At 42.0% G+C, this 19235-nt stretch overlaps 1 protein-coding gene across 1 annotated transcript in view; it reads right to left on the bottom strand.

The window, feature by feature from the left end:
• DGKI (diacylglycerol kinase iota) overlaps window positions 1-18886 on the bottom strand; it is a 239832-nt gene extending 220946 nt beyond the window's left edge. The window contains exon 1 of the mRNA XM_026657521.1: window positions 18798-18886. Coding sequence (XP_026513306.1) covers window positions 18798-18886 — 89 coding nt within the window. The remainder of the gene's footprint in view (window positions 1-18797) is intronic.
• Between the last annotated feature and the right edge of the window lie 349 nt (window positions 18887-19235).

Here is a 19235-nt window from a genome sequence, read left to right as displayed (position 1 = left end):
GGGCAGCGAGCCCCGGCAGGGGCTCCGCACTCCCCCCGGCGGCCGGGGGCAGGGCACCGGGGGGGAGGGTGGCGAGCCCCGGCGGGGGCTTGGCTCTCCCCCCCCCCGGCGGCCAGAGCGCCGGGGGCAGGGCGCCGGGGGGGAGGGCGGCCAGAGCGCCGGGGGCAGGGCAGCGAGCCCCGGCTGGGACTCGGCTCCCCCCCCCGGCGGCCAGAGCGCAGGGCGGCGAGCCCCAGCAGGGGCTCGCCGCTCTCCCCCCGGCGGCCGGGGGGAGGGCAGCAAGCCCTGCTGTGGCCCCGCTCTCCCTGGCGTCCGGAGCGCCGCGCCGCCCCCCTCCAGGTGCCGCCCCAAGCACCAGCTTGGGTGCCTGGTGCCTGGAGCCGGCCCTGAGCGTACACACTCCAGCACTCATGAACAACCCTACAATAAATCAGTATAAGTGAACCAAAAGGAAGAGAAGTCAGTCACTAAGGAAACAGATTTCCAAGCTTCCAATGGGTTATTGTAAACATCAGTAAGAGAAAAGATGAAAAATACCTTTGCAGAGTCTCCTTTAAGGGATTATAAGGCTATGTTTACACTGAACTTTTGTTGGTAAAACTTTTGTCAGGTAGGGGTGTGAAAAAAAACACACCCCTGACCAACAAAAGTTTTACTGACGAAAATTGCCTGTGTGGATAGCGCTATGTCATCAAGAGATGCTCTCCCACCGACAAAGCTACCACCCCTCACCGGGGGTGGCTTTCTTTTGTCGTCCGGAGAGCTCTTTCCTGCCGACAAAGAGCAGCTACACTGTAAGGTGCCTTACTTTTTCAAATTGGACTATAGCCCTGACATTCTGGTTCAGAAGAATTCTCCCCCTTTTCCTCAGCCTCTCTTAATTCCTGCCTGCCAATAAAACATGTGATAATGAACAATTGGATTCCAACAGTCTATTTTTTGCCACTTGAAGCACTAAGTGGGCAGTTCAAAGGCTGTTGATACACATTGTTTCCTTTGCTTACAGAGATACACTTTGGTTTAAATTATTCCACCTCAAAACCAACAACAGTGACTCAAATGCTCCAGTGGGCTGACTGTTCCACATATTCACTTCCAGAAGAAAGACGGGGGGAGGAAGGGGAGGAAGGAAGGAAGGCCGGATTTTACATTTGTATTAAATATTTAAATACTTGTGATTCCTCCAACAGTGTAATTTGATACTAACTGAACAAACATTATATTATATAGTGAGTTTTTAAAAGTGCATGAAATACTTTTAATCTCTTCTACTTGTAAAGGGAAGGGAGGGGGAGAAATTAAGAAAACAAGTACTTGTCACGGTTACAGACAAGTGCACCTCAGACCCCTCATCTGGTCTGCACCTCAGACCCCTCATCTGGTCTCACAGAGGGCACCCCTGATCCCTCAGACCCCAGGCTTCACACCTTCATCTCTTTCAGGGTGGAATCCCACAATTCCACCACTCCTAGACTGGTCTTTGGACAACAGTAACCTGTGTATCCACCCTACTTGCCCTGCAGGTCTGACTGGATTTGGGCACCTGCAGTTCTTCCCTACAGGAACCGGTGATCTGTGGATTACAGTCACCTCAAAATAATCTTCTTAAAACAAAGTATTGTTTAGTCTGAACAGCAGAAGCAAACCATTACAAGAGAAAAGGATTTTTTTTAAAAAAATAAAAGGTCTACATGCATGTCTGTCTTACATAGAGTCCTAGGCAGGCCTATTCCACTCCAGGCTCCTAAACTCTAGGAGTCTGGACCACTCTCTGTTCCCCTTAACTCCATTTCCCTGTCTTTGAGAGCCTGTCTTTCAAATCCAGCCAAAGTTCTCTGTTCCCCAGGCTTGAACTAGCTACCCAAAACCAGTTTAATGAGCTACTCGGGGATCCAAGCCAGGTCATCAAATTAAATGACTCTTGCATTGTCTCTCAAGTGTTTGCTGTAATGTGTATATATGGATCCATCTCCCCCTTCCTGGGTGCCGTTACTGACTATCCTGCTATTGAAATTATCTCAATATATTCATAAAGTAACCATCGCAATAACCCAGCCAAAATATAGTATTCATAAATTAATACAGGCAGCTTCAAATCCATTATAAGTATCTCCTTCAGAATGTTCCCAACTAGCTTTATTCCATATCAGATAGTACCACAATTGTATATCTGAACCCCCTCTCCCCAAGCTTCCACACCCCTCTTTCCAACACTGACATTCTAACACAGTGCATTAAGTTCAGTGGCGGAAGAGGAGGATGAAGCAAAGAACAGCAAAATGCAGTTAGTTAGAAAAGAGGTGTCGATACAGTGAGGGCCAAATTTCTCCCAGAGTAAATTGGCATGTTAGGCCCATGAGTGCTCAGTTCACATAGGAGAGTCTGTACTGACACAGACTATTAGATTCATTCTCTCAGGAACCCTGCTTCTCAAGATGGTTTGTATAGAATGTTTCAGACGAAAATGGAGAACAAACACAACAATGTACCTGGTTATTTGGGGCAAGCTTTATCATGGGTGGAAAAATTCCCAGATCCATCCAGTATACCATTTATGCCCTGAATATGCGGTTTGCTTTCCTATACCATTGACTTGCACTGTCCCAATTTAGGGGCAGTTGTCTATATGATATTCACTCAGATCTGTCCATTTTTTAAAAAAATAGCCCCCTAATTATTTAATATGGAAATTAATTGAGCAGGTAATACATTACATAAAGTAGAATTTCCTAACAATATTAAATTTGCTACCAGCTGGTTTCAGCAAGTGACTCTTGAGCGTAGCATAGCGTAGCAAAGCATTGATGAAGAAGAGTGGATTGGTTTGTTCTGAAATAAAACTCTTCTTCAGCACTGGGTGAAATTTTCTAAAATCCTTAAATCCCATTTTTAAAAGTGAAATGCACTCAGGAGCCTACATCTCATTGAAAGTCCCTAGGACTTAGGTTCCTAAATCACTTAGGCATGTAAAAAATTTTTACCCTTTGTCCACATGGGAAAGTTGCATTGATTTAATACATTCATTTATTAACCTGTGACTCTTTTACCTTGGTTTAAAAATGGCTTATTTCAGTTAAGTTTAAACCTGGCCCCACTCAACTTAAGCTAAACCAAAAAACAGTCACTCAACCGGAAATAAGAATGCCCAGAAGAACATTTGAACCAGTTTAACTAAACTGGTTTAAATTCACATCCTAGGTCATAGGTGCTGGAGCTAAGGGTGCTGCCGCACCCCCTGGCTTGAATTATATACAGGGTTTACAGTTTGGTTCAATGGCTCTCAGCACCCCCACTATACAAATTGTTCCAGAACCCCTGTCCTAGGTTATATCCATGCAACTTCCCCTGTAGACAAGGTCTTACTCCTCTTCTCTTTAAGATAAAAGGTCTGTGTCTCCCTAGCTAACCGTACTACTACTTTTCTTTGAGCCAACCAGCAACAAAATCTTCCTAGTCTAAATTGATTCCTACTGTGTTTAGAAGTTCAAGATAGATGAAGTATTTGCAATGGTAACGTGAAGGAGAGAGAGGTAACAGAGCTACTTTGACATGTAACATATTTCAGATTGGAATCCTAGCAGGTCCTTCATCCTTGACCCAAAAAAAACCAGAACCAAGGTCCAGTCTGTTAGATTCTAGAGCATTTCTCATACAAAAAAGGGTTTAGTGTCCCACACATTACACAAAAATGGAATTATGTAATGGATTTAAGATCCAAGTGTCTCTGAAAATATTTCCCAAGAAGAAAGCTTTTCTTTCATAGCTAAGCCATACTGGGAATTCTCACCTCTTTAAACTAACAAATAAATTAACAGGTCAAAGTGCTTTATAAAACATTTTTAATTTTCTCATAGACCTTTCCTTCTGCATCATATCCCCTTCCTGTGATTGCCTCCAAAGCCCTACCTACTTATGCCCTTCCTACTTGCCTGTTTGTTTGTTTTTTAATTGCATCATTTTGTCTGCCCCCTTTGTTCCACCAGTAATACCAGCATCTGTTCCCCACCTGTCTGTTTCCTGAGCTGGCCTGTAAAACCAATAGCTTCTCATTTATATCCCTCCTGAAGCCTCACTTCTGCAATTTCTACAAGAAACTAGCTAAATTCACTACTTATTTACTTAATTTAATTATTGTTTGAGTGATCTGCTCATTTATGCTGAGAGAAGGGGTCAAATGTTGGGAGAGAGGGTCATAGGAGCTGATGCTGGGGCTTGCTGTGAGGGGGACAGAAGGGAATTGGATAGCAAAGGGAAGGCTGAGAGACAAGTGAGCGTGTTTAACAGAAATCAATCAAACAAGCTTATACAAGCACATGACCACCCTCATCACTTTGCCTGCATGTTATATCCCCTTCATCTGTTTTTTGTGGTTTCAGATTGTAAACGCTTTGAGGCAGGGATTCTGTCTCCCTCTGCTTTTGGAAAGTGCCTGCCATATTTTGGGTGATACCATAATATAGATATAAATAATAATAATAATCTTCTCAATAGCCCTGTGAGCAGGTAAATATTCTTACCCATACATTACAGATGCTAAACCAGACACAGATTAGTCAAATGACTTACTTAAATCCATATAAGAAGTGATGGCACAAATCATGAGTGCCTAATTTCCAGACCTACATTTAATCCACTAGAACATACACTGATATGTTTTCTTTTTAATTTGTTCCCCTTCACCTTCTAATACTGAAATGATCTGTTTTATCCAATCCAACTTCTTGCAGAGTTTAGGTTCACCGGATCAAAACTGCTCAATTCATCTAAAGTATTAGAATGAATTTTCCTTCTTCCTTTCCCTTCAGAGGTGTCCTATCATTTGCCCTTTCCCCATATTGCTCCATCCTCCCTCAAGCTAAACAATTATTTAGAGTTTGACTTGTGGGTTTCTTTTTTCCTCTGTCCAATTGCCAGAATGTACAACATGTACCAATCTCTGTAGTTGTGGTAACACTGTGTACTCTGTTACTATGGGGTTAGAAATTTAATTGCTTTTGTGGTAAAATATTCTAAACAAACAGCAAATAAATGGGGGTATATTAGTTGTTAAATGAGGAGCCTCACTGCAAAGTGTCCATTTTCTCTCAGTTTGAATCATTGCTGTATGGTACAAAATGTGCTGGGAAGTCACTTTACCTTGGGGTGGAAAGCTCTAAAAAGGTTCTCTTAAAATAATCATCCAGAAGTCCAGATCCTTATTTGAATTTATTTAGTCTAAGTAACAGGCTGGAAACCTTGTGTGACTAAGCACTCCTGTGAGATTCCCATGGCATTATATCGGACTAGTCAGAAGAATATTAGTAGTAGTATTTCAGTAGTGCCTAAAGGTCATGATTAAATTGGTACCCCCATTGTGCTAGGAGCTGTACAAACACGCAGAAAGACCATGAGGATAATTTTTGATGCAGTGTTTCCTCCTCTATCCTCAGCTACAACCAGCCAATGGAGAAGCTCAAAAAAATGTTATAGAGAAAAACAGCTCCTGAACTTTCAGAAACCTCAGCAAAGGTTTAGATCAAGCTAGTTCGTTCATTCATTCTTTCTTCAAACCACATTATTCTTCTCTAATGTAACGATCAAACTTCAGAGGATTGGTGGAGAGCATTGTGTACACTTCTATAGGAACTGGTAACTGTAGGCCACTTTTTGTGGACTCCATTTTGGCAGCTTTGAAATCTATCAGGTGCTACATGCTGAGGGGGAAAATGGTTTTAAACTGACAGAGTCCTACGCCACAGCTGAGTCTGAGGATATTGCCAAACTGAAACTCGTCACTGCATCCCTGACGAAGCCAGCCATTTAAACACCCAGAGTCAGATCCTCAACTGGTGTAAACTGGCATGGAGCCATGTCAATTTGCACCAGCTGAGGATCTGTCACCACATCTTCCTACCCAGCTCCACAATAAGGATGGCAACTGCCTTAAAAATAAAACATCTTTTATTTCAGTTTCCTTTTTCTGTAAGCACAATGGAATCTTGGCTTCTGCTGCCTGGCAGGCTCAGGAAGATGTAATCATTCAAACAAATCCTTACTAAGGTTGAGGGGGCGGGGGTCTGGCCAGATTTTGTGCCTCCTACAACAAAATGAGAACTGTGTGTTTGATGTTGATAACATCAGGCTTGTTAGGCCCTGTCTGTACTGAGGATTTGACTGCATTTAACCCATTTTAAAAACATGGAACCAACTGAAATGGTTTCCAAAACAGTTTGGACAATGTGAACCATATGTAAAAACTGGCCTCTAGATAAAACTCCTGCCTCCTTGGTACTATTACACCATCACAAAAGGAGTTGGACCCTGTCTGTTTTAACCAACCAAACCAGTGTCAAGCCATTTTTATAGAGTTGAGTTTAAATAGTCTCTACAGCTTTCTGAGAAGTTCATGATATCTTCTGTTCAGACTTATAAAGCTGATTTGGGTTACCTGCAGGTCAGTATATGACCAGGGCTCCCCAGATAAGAAATGAAAGCTGGAACTACATACATGGGCTCCCCCTTTTATGGCTTTTGATTAAACAGCAATTCAAACTAAAATGCTGGATCTGAATACTACTACATTAAGGAAAAGTTTAGGGCTGTTCCAAACACAGCCACTCAGGCCGATCTTTAGTTGTGAGCGGTTTTACAGTCGGTCTTAGGGATTTGCCTGAATAGGAACAGTAAATTCATAGTACCACAAAGCCCCCATATACTGTGCATCAGGTATTATCCATCCACTTATAAAATTGGACTGCACCCTGACTCTTGCTTGTGGATTCATCTCAAGAGACCTAGGTTTTGGGAGGAAGCGTCCCCCTAAAACTCCTGTAGTACTTTTGTAGTTTGAGGGGAGAAGGAAGAAAATTCCTTAGCCACATAAAAATACAACACACCGATGTTAAAGCAGACATCCGCGTGAAATCAAACACTTTTACTGGAAAGTGGAGACATCAGGCAGTCCTCAAAATTTTCCCTTTATTTCCACTTCACCATGTGTCACTCAGGCTGACCTTTCCTCTAACTGAGGTGGTCTGGACAGAGATCCCTCTGAAATTTGTCATCATCAATTCTTGTTTGGTTAGAGGGGACTGTTACTCCCTTTCTCTCCCAGGCCTACCTACCCAGAACTTTCAGCTCCCAATGGCCAGGGGTGTCAAGGACAAGTTTGAGACCAAACTTTAGGCTACCATTGTGCTGTAGCAGCTCAGTACACTGCCCCCAGACTACTGAGGCAACCCAGCTGTTTCTGAGCCGCCAGTGAATTCTGAAACAACAACTATGCCCTATGGCCCATCCTGCAAGGCCAGTAAAGACACAAATTCCAATTGCCCGCAGGAAACAATGGTGTCTGCACAAATGAGAGAGAAAATCTAGGCATTCAGAGGCCACCCTCTCATGGTGAGGATTTGGATGGGTTTTAGGAGAAGCGGACACATAAAAGGGTGCTTAAAGTATCATTTCAGCCATTTAGCTTCATGAGCAGCATTCATGGCAAAGAAATAAATCTGGAAGCTCTGTTGCATACATTTTCTATTCCTGCAATTCTCCTCGGTGCACTGGGCCATACAGGCAATCATTTTCTCAATGGCCCAGCAGTTCCATTTGTAGTCTCAGGATTCTTCCAATTTATACATTGTTTTGGTTTTGGTTTTAAGAGAACCATTTTATATCATTCAAAGGCACCTGTATCCTTCAGTAATGTGCTTTCATGGCTTCCTTTCCTCTCTTCCCTACTTATGAATATCATAGTCCCCAGTCCTGAGAGAATGGTGGCAAATCCCCTAGGCAATGTACAGGGGGCTTTATCCAAGAGCTAACAAGTAACTTTGATCTTAAAGCAAACACTAGATTTTGCATTTGTTTTCCAAGGGCATTTATTAAACATCAAGCAAAAGCCATGAAGAGAAACAGAGAGGCAAGTCCCTCTCTCTGGATGAAATTCTAGTTTAAACATAGTTGCTAGCATAGTTCCTTAATCTGAGCAAGGTGTAGTGGAAATTGTACAGGAAACTATACTGTAAGCCTTAGCTACCCTATAAAATACACCCATGCCAGGGGAAGGGGGCATGGTTACAATATGAGTATGTGTTGTGGCATAGAAGGAATTGTGTTAACTGTGCTTTAACTACCTTCCCAACAGGCCCAGGTCTTCAGCACAATTCAGAAATGCGGTTCACACTCAACTAGGTCCTCCCTATACTAAAAAACTGAGACGCACTTTAACCATGCCAGAGGGAAGCTAGGTTGTAACTCAACCCCTGACATATTTGTATTTGTTGTGTAGACATGGCCACCTAGAGAGGCGATAGCAGTTTTATAGCGCAGTGTTCAGAAAACCTCCCTGACGCCATTCAAGCTGTGCTTGCGCACAGTTATTGCTAGCACAGGTAAACTACAGGGCTCACCGACACTACAACTGTAACAAAGTCTTGAACTGAATCCTACGACTCCAGATCTTAGTTACATTCTGGGGAACGTGGTTAGAACCTGTCCACATCACACATTTTAATATGTTGTAACAAGGCCAGGGAATAATTTTGTTGTTACAGGTTCCACTATAGTGTGGAGGGATCCATAGTGTAGCTGGGCCCTTAAACGGTGAATAGGAGGATTGCTATATATGTCCCATCACAAAAACAGATGCCTGTCTTCCTATAACTCAGTATTATCTATTGACTGTGACACTCACATCAACCTTACCTGTGTGTGTCCTACACATACGCCACATCATAATCTACAGGCTGTGCTGACACAGAGTGGCTTATGTTAAGGCACAAAAAATAATCTTAGATAGCAAACACTACATGAGCAATCCAGCAGAGCTAATTTAATAAATTTATTTAATAAAGCATCCCGCATGATGCATAGTCCATATTAGGTAAAGCAGCTATACAGAAAGGTCATATGTCTAAATAACTATGAGGCTGATGAAATGCACCTGGAAACGAACACGAGGGTGTATAGGAAAGTGAACCAAGATATGTCAGCCAATGCATAAATACTGCACTGAGAAGGGTTCCTTATTTGTCAGATTGCGAGAAACTCTCCAGAGACTGCAATTTTGTGCCCAAATCTGATAGCTTTATTGTTTGCAGACTAGCAACTTTCCGAGGTACCTGCTAATGGCAATTGTACAAGGCAGATGCCTTCCAGGAGTCCTTCTGAGAAAACATAGAAATTCTAATAATAAAAGCTTATGCAAACGGAAAACCAAACCAAACACTTTCTACTCCCACCCCAATTTACCACAGCTCACAGAGCCCTTACAAGGCTTAATCTGGAGTCTCGATTGCTGGAGGATGACTGGGGTCTTCTTCTCACATTATTTATTTTCCTAAAAGGATTCTCGGGGCAGGGGTTTCCAGTGTGGTCAGGGTAACCCTGCCAAGTGCCTCTAGAGCAGTGGTTCCCAAACTGGGGTTCGTGAACCCCTGGGGGTTCACGAAATGTTACAGGGGGTTCTCAGGGAAAAATTCCCTAATGGCGGACAGAGTTGTCCCTAGGGACCCCAGGCAGCATGGGGCCAGCAGCCCGGAGCCCCTAGACTTCCAAGAGCTAAGCAGATCAAAGCAAGCATATCTATCACACTGAGGAGACTTCACCTCCCTTTCCATTTCTTATAAGGAGTCTTGAAGGTTGATATTTTTTGCTGTTTTTAAAATTAAATAGGCAGCTAGTATTGTTTTTAAAATTATTATGAAGAACTCCAAAGGTAATAACAAAATGTTTTTTAAGTATATCAGAAGCAGGAAGCCTGATAAACAACCAGTGGGGCCCCTTGATGATCGAGATACAAAAGGAGCGCTTAAAGACGATAAAGTCATTGTGGAGAAACTAAATGGATTCTTTGCTTCAGTCTTCACGGCTGAGGATGTTAGGGAGATTCCCAAACCTGAGCCGGCTTTTGTAGGTGACAAATCTGAGGAACTGTCACAGATTGAAGTGTCACTAGAGGAGGTTTTGGAATTAATTGATAAACTTAACATTAACAAGTCACCGGGACCAGATGGCATTCACCCAAGAGTTCTGAAAGAACTCAAATGTGAAGTTGCGGAACTATTAACTAAGGTTTGTAACCTGTCCTTTAAATTGGCTTCTGTACCCAGTGACTGGAAGTTAGCTAATGTAACACCAATATTTAAAAAGGACTCTAGAGGTGATCCCGGCAATTACAGACCGGTAAGTCTAACATCGGTGCCGGGCAAATTAGTTGAAACAATAGTTAAGAATAAAATTGTCAGACACATAGAAAAACATAAACTGTTGAGCAATAGTCAACATGGTTTCTGTAAAGGGAAATAGTGTCTTACTAATCTATTAGAGTTCTTTGAAGGGGTCAACAAACATGTGGACAAGGGGGATCCAGTGGACATAGTGTACTTAGATTTCCAAAAAGCCTTTGACAAGGTCCCTCACCAAAGACTCTTAAGTAAAGTAAGTTGTCATGGGATAAAAGGGAAGGTCCTTTCATGGATTGAGAACTGGTTAAAAGACCGGGAACAAAGGGTAGGAATTAATGGTAAATTCTCAGAATGGAGAGGGGTAACTAGTGGTGTTCCCCAAGGGTCAGTCCTCGGACCAATCCTATTCAACTTATTTATAAATGATCTGGAGAAAGGGGTAAACAGTGAGGTGGCAAAGTTTGCAGATGATACTAAACTGCTCAAGATAGTTAAGACCAAAGCAGACTGTGATGAACTTCAAAAAGATCTCACAAAACTAAGTGATTGGGCAACAAAATGGCAAATGAAATTTAATATGGAAAAATGTAAAGTAATGCACATTGGAAAAAATAACCCCAACTATACATACAATATAATGGGGGCTAATTTAGCTACAACAAGTCAGGAAAAAGATCTTGGAGTCATCGTGGATAGTTCTCTGAAGATGTCCGCGCAGTGCGCAGAGGCGGTCAAAAAAGCAAACAAGATATTAGGGATCATTAAAAAGGGGATAGAGAATAAGACTGAGAATATATTATTGCCCTTATATAAATCGATGGTACGCCCACATCTCGAATACTGCGTACAGATGTGGTCTCCTCATGTCAAAAAAGATATACTGGCACTAGAAAAGGTTCAGAAAAGGGCAACTAAAATGATTAGGGGTTTGGAACAGGTCCCATATGAGGAGAGATTAAAGAGGCTAGGACTCTTCAGCTTGGAAAAGAGGAGACTAAGGGGGGATATGATAGACATATACAAAATCATGAGTGATGTGGAGAAAGTGGATAAGGAAAAGTTATTTACTTATTCCCATAATACAAGAACTAGGGGTCACCAAATGAAATTAATAGGCAGCAGGTTTAAAACAAATACAAGGAAGTTCTTCTTCATGCAGCACACAGTCAACTTGTGGAACTCCTTACCTGAGGAGGTTGTGAAGGCTAGGACTATAACAGCGTTTAAAAGAGAACTGGATAAATTCATGGTGGTTAAGTCCATTAATGGCTATTAGCCAGGATGGGTAAGGAATGGTGTCCCTAGCCTCTGTTTGTCAGAGGATGGAGATGGATGGCAGGAGAGAGATCACTTGATCATTGCCTGTTGGTCCACTCCCTCTGGGCACCTGGCATTGGCCACTGTCGGTAGACAGGATACTGGGCTAGATGGACCTTTGGTCTGACCCGGTATGGCCGTTCTTATGTTCTTAACAAGTTTAAGCTTTGTTGTAACATGCGTTGTTTGCCTGGACTGCTCAAGACCTGAATGCTTGTGTAGGAGGAACTCTTTGAGTTGGATTCTTAAATACCTTCCTGCTGTTTCACATCTGACACTCCTTGATGAAACATAGGAGCCTTGTCTTATAACAAGCTTATTCAAAGTGACACAAGCTATGAAAGTGAAATCTTGGAAGAGTGTTTTCATAATGCAATAAAAATACTGTAATGATAAATAATAATTAATAATACATAGTGTGTAATAAGCATGTCACAAAAACAAATTTTATATTTCCAAGATCACTGCTTTTATAATTTATACTCAGGTAAAGGAGAAAATCCCTGGAAATATTATTTTTAAGAGGGGGTTCACAAGACTTGACATTTTAGTGAAAGGGGTTCACAGGTTGTTAAAGTTTGGGAACCACTGCTCTAGAGCCAAGTTGTAGTAATTTTCAACTGTTAAATGCCCACTGGAGATCACCCTAAGACCCAGAAATTTGTTCCACTTGCGTTCCAAGCAAAATGTGAAGCTGCTGACTCACTCCTGCCCTTGTTTGTCTACCACGCAATAGCACACTTTCCAAGATACAAAGGGATGTGTTATATCGAAGGACAGAATTAAACCCTAATGTGGAAGAGGGTGAAGGATTAGCACACCAATCCCGACCCTAGCCTTTTCCACCTCACGTCATTTGTTTCTCAGAGTGACACTTTTCACAATTTAGGATTGTAAAAGAACCCTTCCAAACCCAATGTAAAATAGCAGTTCTCACTAGGTTAATGCTAAGCACACATCTTGTCAGTTCCAGGTTTTTATTTTGTTTCTCACCAAGGTACAACGTCAGGTGAGTTGCTTCCATTCCTCGCAGCCTCATCTGAAGTCTCCAGAAAACACAATTCCAGGTGCTTTTTGGTGAAAATCAACAACAAAGTCCCTTACAGCTCCTCACTGGCACCCTGATACAATCCTTCCTCTGGCCAGAGATCTCCAGTGATTCAGTCACAATTCAGAAATATTTTACCAACATTTTCTGTCCCTGAAGTTGGGGAAAGCCTCATTTCTTGGAAATTTCAATAAATGTGCAAAATACTTCATATGAATTGAACAACTTCATTCAAGATATGCACAAGATGGGCAAAAGGAGGGTTCAGTGCTTTTGCATCACCGTGCAAGTGCACGTTGTGACAGTATTTTTCTTTAAAGAGATACTCTTTCATTGATTACTTTAAAATAAAATAAATTGATTAGACTAACTAATTACTGAAGATGTGGATGAAGGTAGATATCAAATCCCACAATCATTCTGCTCCTCAGATTTCTGTTTTATTATTTCCTCTCTCCCATCTGTATTGTACTGAAGTATCCAATTTTTTTAATTGCTGCATCCATGCTATGCAGACATCATCACTAAGCTACTCACAATGACTCTTATTCCTTAGAGAATCCCACAGGTTCAGAACCCATCAATGTACATGAGAAGTTTAGGCTATTTTTGCCAGAGTGCATTACTTTGCATTTAGTCAAGTTACGTTTCAAGTGCCACCATCATGTTACATAATCCCCAAAGCACTGACATCTATCTCAAGCATTTCACAGCCCTCTACAATTTCTACTACCCACTTTAATTTTCAATTCTCTTTTATACTGATTGGCCTAGTGAATTCCTCTATTTCTCCAGAAAACAGTGTCAGCATCAGCAGAAGCAGTGCAAATTTCTCCACACTGCCCTATCAATGTGTCTGGGCCCTAACATTGAATGATCACCTCTAAAGGCAAGAATGTCTCTAGCTGATTTAGTTCTTGGCCTCTCTAATTAGAATGCCAATTAAGGTGCCAATGATGTAAGTGGATTTTGTGATGTGATTCATCTGCTAGTAACTGGACAAAGACTATCAAACTTGTTTCACATAGGCCACTGAACAGTCAATGAATGATGAAAACTAGAGTCCTGCAAATATTGGAGGGGGGACACAACAAGTTTTCCACAAATATTTATTTGAATTTTTAAAAGAATGTGTTCCTGTGTTTGCTTTCTGAAAATATCCTAATGACAGGAATGTTTACTGAAACAGCACATTTTATGTAGACTTTGCTGAATTCAAAGAAAGGAAATACAGGAAACCTGATTCAAAGAGTTATGCTCATCCAATTCAGGGAACAGAAACATACAAAATGTCATGTATAGGCCCAAATCAAAACTGATTGGAATGCAAGTAGCTAACACTCAAAATGAACTACTCACAAACAAGCACAAGACTACGGCTGTTGGAAATTTTATGGGTTTAATGAACATTTTTTCCATAATTTCAAATTTCTATGGAAAAAAACTGCAGGGAAATTGAAAAAGAAATGTGGCTTTCTCCCCACACCAATTTCCATCTAGCTCTACTAACGACCAAGAATTATTTACAGAAATGTGTAATTTCAAATAACAAATTCACAAAAATCACAGTCTGCTTTTGGACAGTTAATGAACAGGAATAGGAATAATTGTAGCTGAATAAACTATTCACCTAGCTCTAACAACCGCTGTTGGTCACCACTTACCTGGGCTAGATTTGAACCAGTAAGCTATCAGTGATAGGCTCGGTTTCCCAATACCAGCCAGCTGAACCATCCAAGCCCCCTGACCAAAACCATTTCATGTCAGACTTCACCTCTCCACTTTTCACTTTCACCTCCCAGTGCTTCATAGTACTTGGCCCAGCTACTGCTCATCCAGCTAACAACTTTACTCAGAAGCAGCATACATTGATTATAACTATTTCCTTTAGCTTAACCAATTTTTAGGGCATACCAAGACTTTGGACCCAAACTCCATAGCTACTCATTTTCTTTTATTCACTTAGGAAAAGCTTTTTGAAAAGCCAAGTAAATCAGGACCATTAAGTAATCTTTATTTAGAGAGCGAGAGCACACATATGTTATTCTCCTTCTTACAAAGTATAGCAGGTAATAGATACCTTCTTTCAGAAGCTGTGCTGATTTGACCCTAAGAGTTTATACTAGCCAAGTGTTAAACTATTCTGTCCTTAGACTCTCAGTCCAATCCCTCAGAGCTAAAGCGAGGGCTGGTGTGGCTATGATTTTTGGGATCTCCTGTGGCTCCCTTTTGGAGACTGACACTGCATTATTGACTTTCCAACTGTCAGGAACAGCTGCTAGTTTTTCAGGATATATCACATGCCCTCACCAGTACCTCGGCTATTTCACACTTTATTCTCTATAGTAATCTCAGATGAGTGTCATCCGGTTTATGTGATTTACCACCCTGCAGGTTCTCAAGTTGCTTTACAAAACACATGCAAGTCTAAAAAAGTGTCTTGTCAAAAATAACCAGAGTAAACAATATGGATTAAAGTACTGTTCTCAATCTAAAATAAAGTCTATTGTTTGCTTGAAGCAAGTATTTCAACTTCAGCCATACACCTTATGTTTTATAAATGTATATCTAATCATAAGTAACTTCCACTGTGGGACCAGAATTTGCCTCCAGCCCCTCACCCCCACTACACACCAATTCTGAGGCCAGTTTTCTTATTCTAATTGTAAATTATTGCTATCAGAAATGCTGAACCATGAAAGTGAGATTGTATAAAACATTTCACACATTCAAGGAATAAAATCCCTCTGAAAATTAGACCCCTTTGAGGTGCTTCAAACTGGGCACCCAAAAACCAAGGCAACCAAAATTATTACTTATCTTTCAAAATATCAGCCCTAAAATCCAAATTTATACACTTCAGTAAATGGACTGATAGAGATGGAGTCAACAGGAGCTGAGATTTCTCTTCTGAAAATCAAGTCTCTTATTTTAATGCCTAAAGTGGATTTAAATGTCTAACTATATGCACCCAAATTTGTAAATTTGGGCATAGCCGAGTTACCCAGGATTATACTGAGCATGAGTGGCAAACCTGGAGGACAATTAAAAACTCCCAACTCCAATTCCTTTATTTAACAGTTTCTTCCTGCACTGCTGCACAATTAATCCAGAACATGATTTTTTTTATTTTTTAGGGGGATGGAGAGGCTGATTAAAGTAAGTTAACTGTAGCATCTTTTTTAACTATGCATCTGAGCACTTTTGCACGCTCACTCAGATAAAAGTGTGTTTCTAATTACTAAGCATAGAAATGTTTAGATTTGGCTCAGACAAGCACCCTAAAAGCACAAGTGTTTAGCTGAATTATCCAGACCTCTTGAGACAACAAGATTGGTCTGGAACTCTCATGAAAACAAGATTTCCAGTCATTTCTGCTTCTTTTTGGCCAGGAGTACAATGGGAATAGCCAGTGTTATGGTACATCAGCACTTCCCTGAATGTCTCAGCCAAAACCCCAAGGGAAGGTTGTGAGGGTCTCCAGAGATGATCACCGTACTAATGCTGAGTAGGGTTGCCAGGAGTCCGGTTTTTGACTGGAACGCCCGGTCAAAATGGGACCTTGGTGGCTCCAGCCACTAAAAGTCCGGCTGGCCACAGCAGCCAGCTCCCCTTGGCTCCCGGAAGTGGCCGGCATGTCTCTCCAGCTTGAGGTGCAGGGGGGCTACATGTGTTGCCCCTGCCCATTGAACCGCGGCCAATGGGAGCTGTGAGGGCGGCGCCTGCAGACCGGATCAGCGTGCAGAGCCTCCTTGCCACTCCTGTGCCTAGGAGCCAGAGGGAGATGCCAGCCACTTCCGGGAGCCGCCTGAGGTAAGCGCTGCTCAGAGCCCACACCCCAAACACCCTCCCATACCCCTACCCCCGAGCCCTCTCCTACACCCCAAACCCCTCCTCAGCCTCACCCAAGAGTGTGCACCCCCAGCCAGAACCCTCAACCCCTCCCGCACCCCAAGCCCCTGCCCAGTGAAAATAAGCAAGTGAGTGAGGGTGAGGGAGAGCAAGTGACAGAGGGAGGGGGGATGGAGTGAGCGAGGGGCGGGGCAGGGCCTCAGGGAAGGTGGCAGAGCAAGGGTGTTCAGTTTTATGCAATCAGAAAGTTGGCAACCCTAGAGAGAGAGAGAGAGAGAGAGAGACTGAACTTTGTTGCACCTTGAACCCTGAGAGAAGGTTTAAAAGTGGAGGGTTGTTTTACCCTACCCTGTTCAGATATCAGAAGTGTGAAAGATAGGCACAACAGAAAGGCAAACTTACTTGAAATTGGAGGGTTTGCTGCATGTTATGAACTCAAATAAGGTACCCATTTTACACTTTTCACTCTACATGGATCACATCCACTCAACAAATGAATCCATTTCTGAGCAACCGTTGGCTTCAAAAGTCAAATTTCCCCCTTGGGGAGTGGGAAAGAAAGGTGCAGAAAAATTTGAAGGGTACAAAATTTTCCAGATGAAACAGCAAATATTTTTGTGTAAGATTCCATAGAAACACCAGTTTCACACCATTCAGCTAATTCATCAATTATTTTATTTTAGAGAGCTAGTTTAAATAACCTGATGTTTCGAAGCATCTTGTAAAGAACTATTTGAGTTAGTAATTGATATTGGAAATTAGGCCTGGGAGAGAAATTCTTTCATTGATTATTGTCTGAAATATTATTTCTATATTGACTCAATCTCTCCTCACAGGCTGAGGCTGGAGCATTACTCCCCTGTCTCCTTTAGAAATGAAAAATGAAAGCAATTTTGATGGTGGAAAGGGGAGACTTTGTCAAGTCTCATCAATACATTTCATTATGATATTAATATAAACCCCTTTTTGAATACCTCTGAGAGCAAGCTTAGGGAGCGCCGCTAACTACTTTTTCTTAAAAGTAGAATAAAATGAATTTCACTACAATTGCTGATTAAATAGCTATGTCTGTAAAAATCCATTTGCAATGGGTGTAATGAAGTTTCTTTGCTTTTCTAATTAATAAACATTATTCGGTATAAATCCTTTAAAAGTTTTGTTTAAGGTCCAGTTGGATGAACTCAAGTGCATCTGAATGTTTGGTTTCTTCTGGTCCTCTCTCAGCAAGACACAAAAATAGTGATGAAGGTCCCAAAACAAATAACCTAATGACAATGGCATGATCGGAGAAGATCAGAAAGAGAGAGGTTCTGCAGAGGGAGATGTAGCAAAAGATCCAACCACTAGGCAAAGCAGCACCTCACAGGCACAGATAAAAGCTATACTCAGGGTTAGATGAAAAGCCCATTGAAGTCCAAGAAAGTCTTTGCACTGACTTCAATGAGCTTTGGTCAGGCCCTAAATGGGATGATAGAAACCAGATTAAAGTTGGCCCAGATGCCCAGCAATGTCAAGCAGATGAACCAGGTGCTTGGCCCCTTGCCTGGCAGGGACAAGGATGCAGGAAAGTCAGAACCTTTAAATTAGAATACACCGCTACCTCGATATAACACGACCCGATATAACACGAATTCGGATATAACGCGGTAAAGCAGCGCTCCGAGGGGGGGGAGGAAGGGGGGAAGCGGGGCTGCACACTCCGGTGGATCAAAGCAAGTTCAATATAACTCGGTTTCACCTCTAACACGATAAGATTTTTTGGCTTCCAAGGACAGCGTTATATCGAGGTAGAGGTGTACTTTACTTTGAAGGGAAATTCATTCATTGCTCCTCAGCCAAGACAGGGTCCAGAATTAGGCATCAAGAGCCAGGGTTAGCAGGGACAGGGGAGAGGATGGACAGGGGGTGGGAGAAATCTCCAAAATTTGGAGATAGACATGAGGAACCCTTAGGAGAGCAACAGTTACAATTTCTCAGAAGTGATTACAAGCAGTTTCTTAGCATGCAGCAGAAACATTGCATGATTTGAGTTGTCTAAAGACTACAAAAACAATTAGCATTTCCAAGTGTGTACTCTGTCCCCCACCCAATCTTCCACCCAGTTTGAGATCTTGAGTCATTTTCTACAGTAGTAGGTATATACACAGTAATGCTGTAAGCTAATATGGCCTTGTCTAACCAATTAATTGTGCCAAACAAACACACACATGTCTAAAGGTAAGTGAGCTGGTACAATACAATACAGAGTGTCATGTTGCGCTATAGGTGGAGTTCTTCATGGAAGCAATGTATTACTAGGAGGAGGAGAGGGATATATATGGTATACATGAAACACTTGGGGACAGCAGCCAAGCAAAACTGGCCACCATGTCACTAACAAAGCTAAGAAGCAGCCGTTCCTGCAAACACACACTTACCAGCTATCCAAGGAGCCTGACACGGATAATTTACACCTGCTCTGCTTCCTGCCGCTTTTACGAAAGAAATCCATGCACCCCGCACTCATAGCTTCCAGGAAAAGCCAAGACCTGAAATCCAGTGCCTAAAATGGCCAGGCTATATGAAAAGCAGATATGAGTTCAGTCTTCAGGGAAATCCCCTGCAAATTCACCAGTCAACTCCTTCCCCCGCCTCCCATCTAGATAAACAAATCAAACTGAAAAAGGAGGCTAAGAAAAAAAGAAAAAGAATCCAAGGCCAATCTTTTAACATAAATGGTTCTCACAAACTGATCAGTATGAAGCAGGAGTCTGTTTAAATGATGTATGGCTAAAAGGCAAGCATGTATACATATACACACACCTACGTCAGACTCTTCCCTGGCAAGTGGATTAACTGGCAGATGGTGTCAGAAC

Source organism: Terrapene carolina, unplaced genomic scaffold (genome assembly GCF_002925995.2).
Source record: "Terrapene carolina triunguis isolate 2854851 unplaced genomic scaffold, T_m_triunguis-2.0 Scaffold247, whole genome shotgun sequence".
Lineage (NCBI taxonomy): Eukaryota > Metazoa > Chordata > Testudines > Emydidae > Terrapene > Terrapene triunguis.
This window is presented reverse-complemented; position numbering and strand designations above follow the sequence as displayed.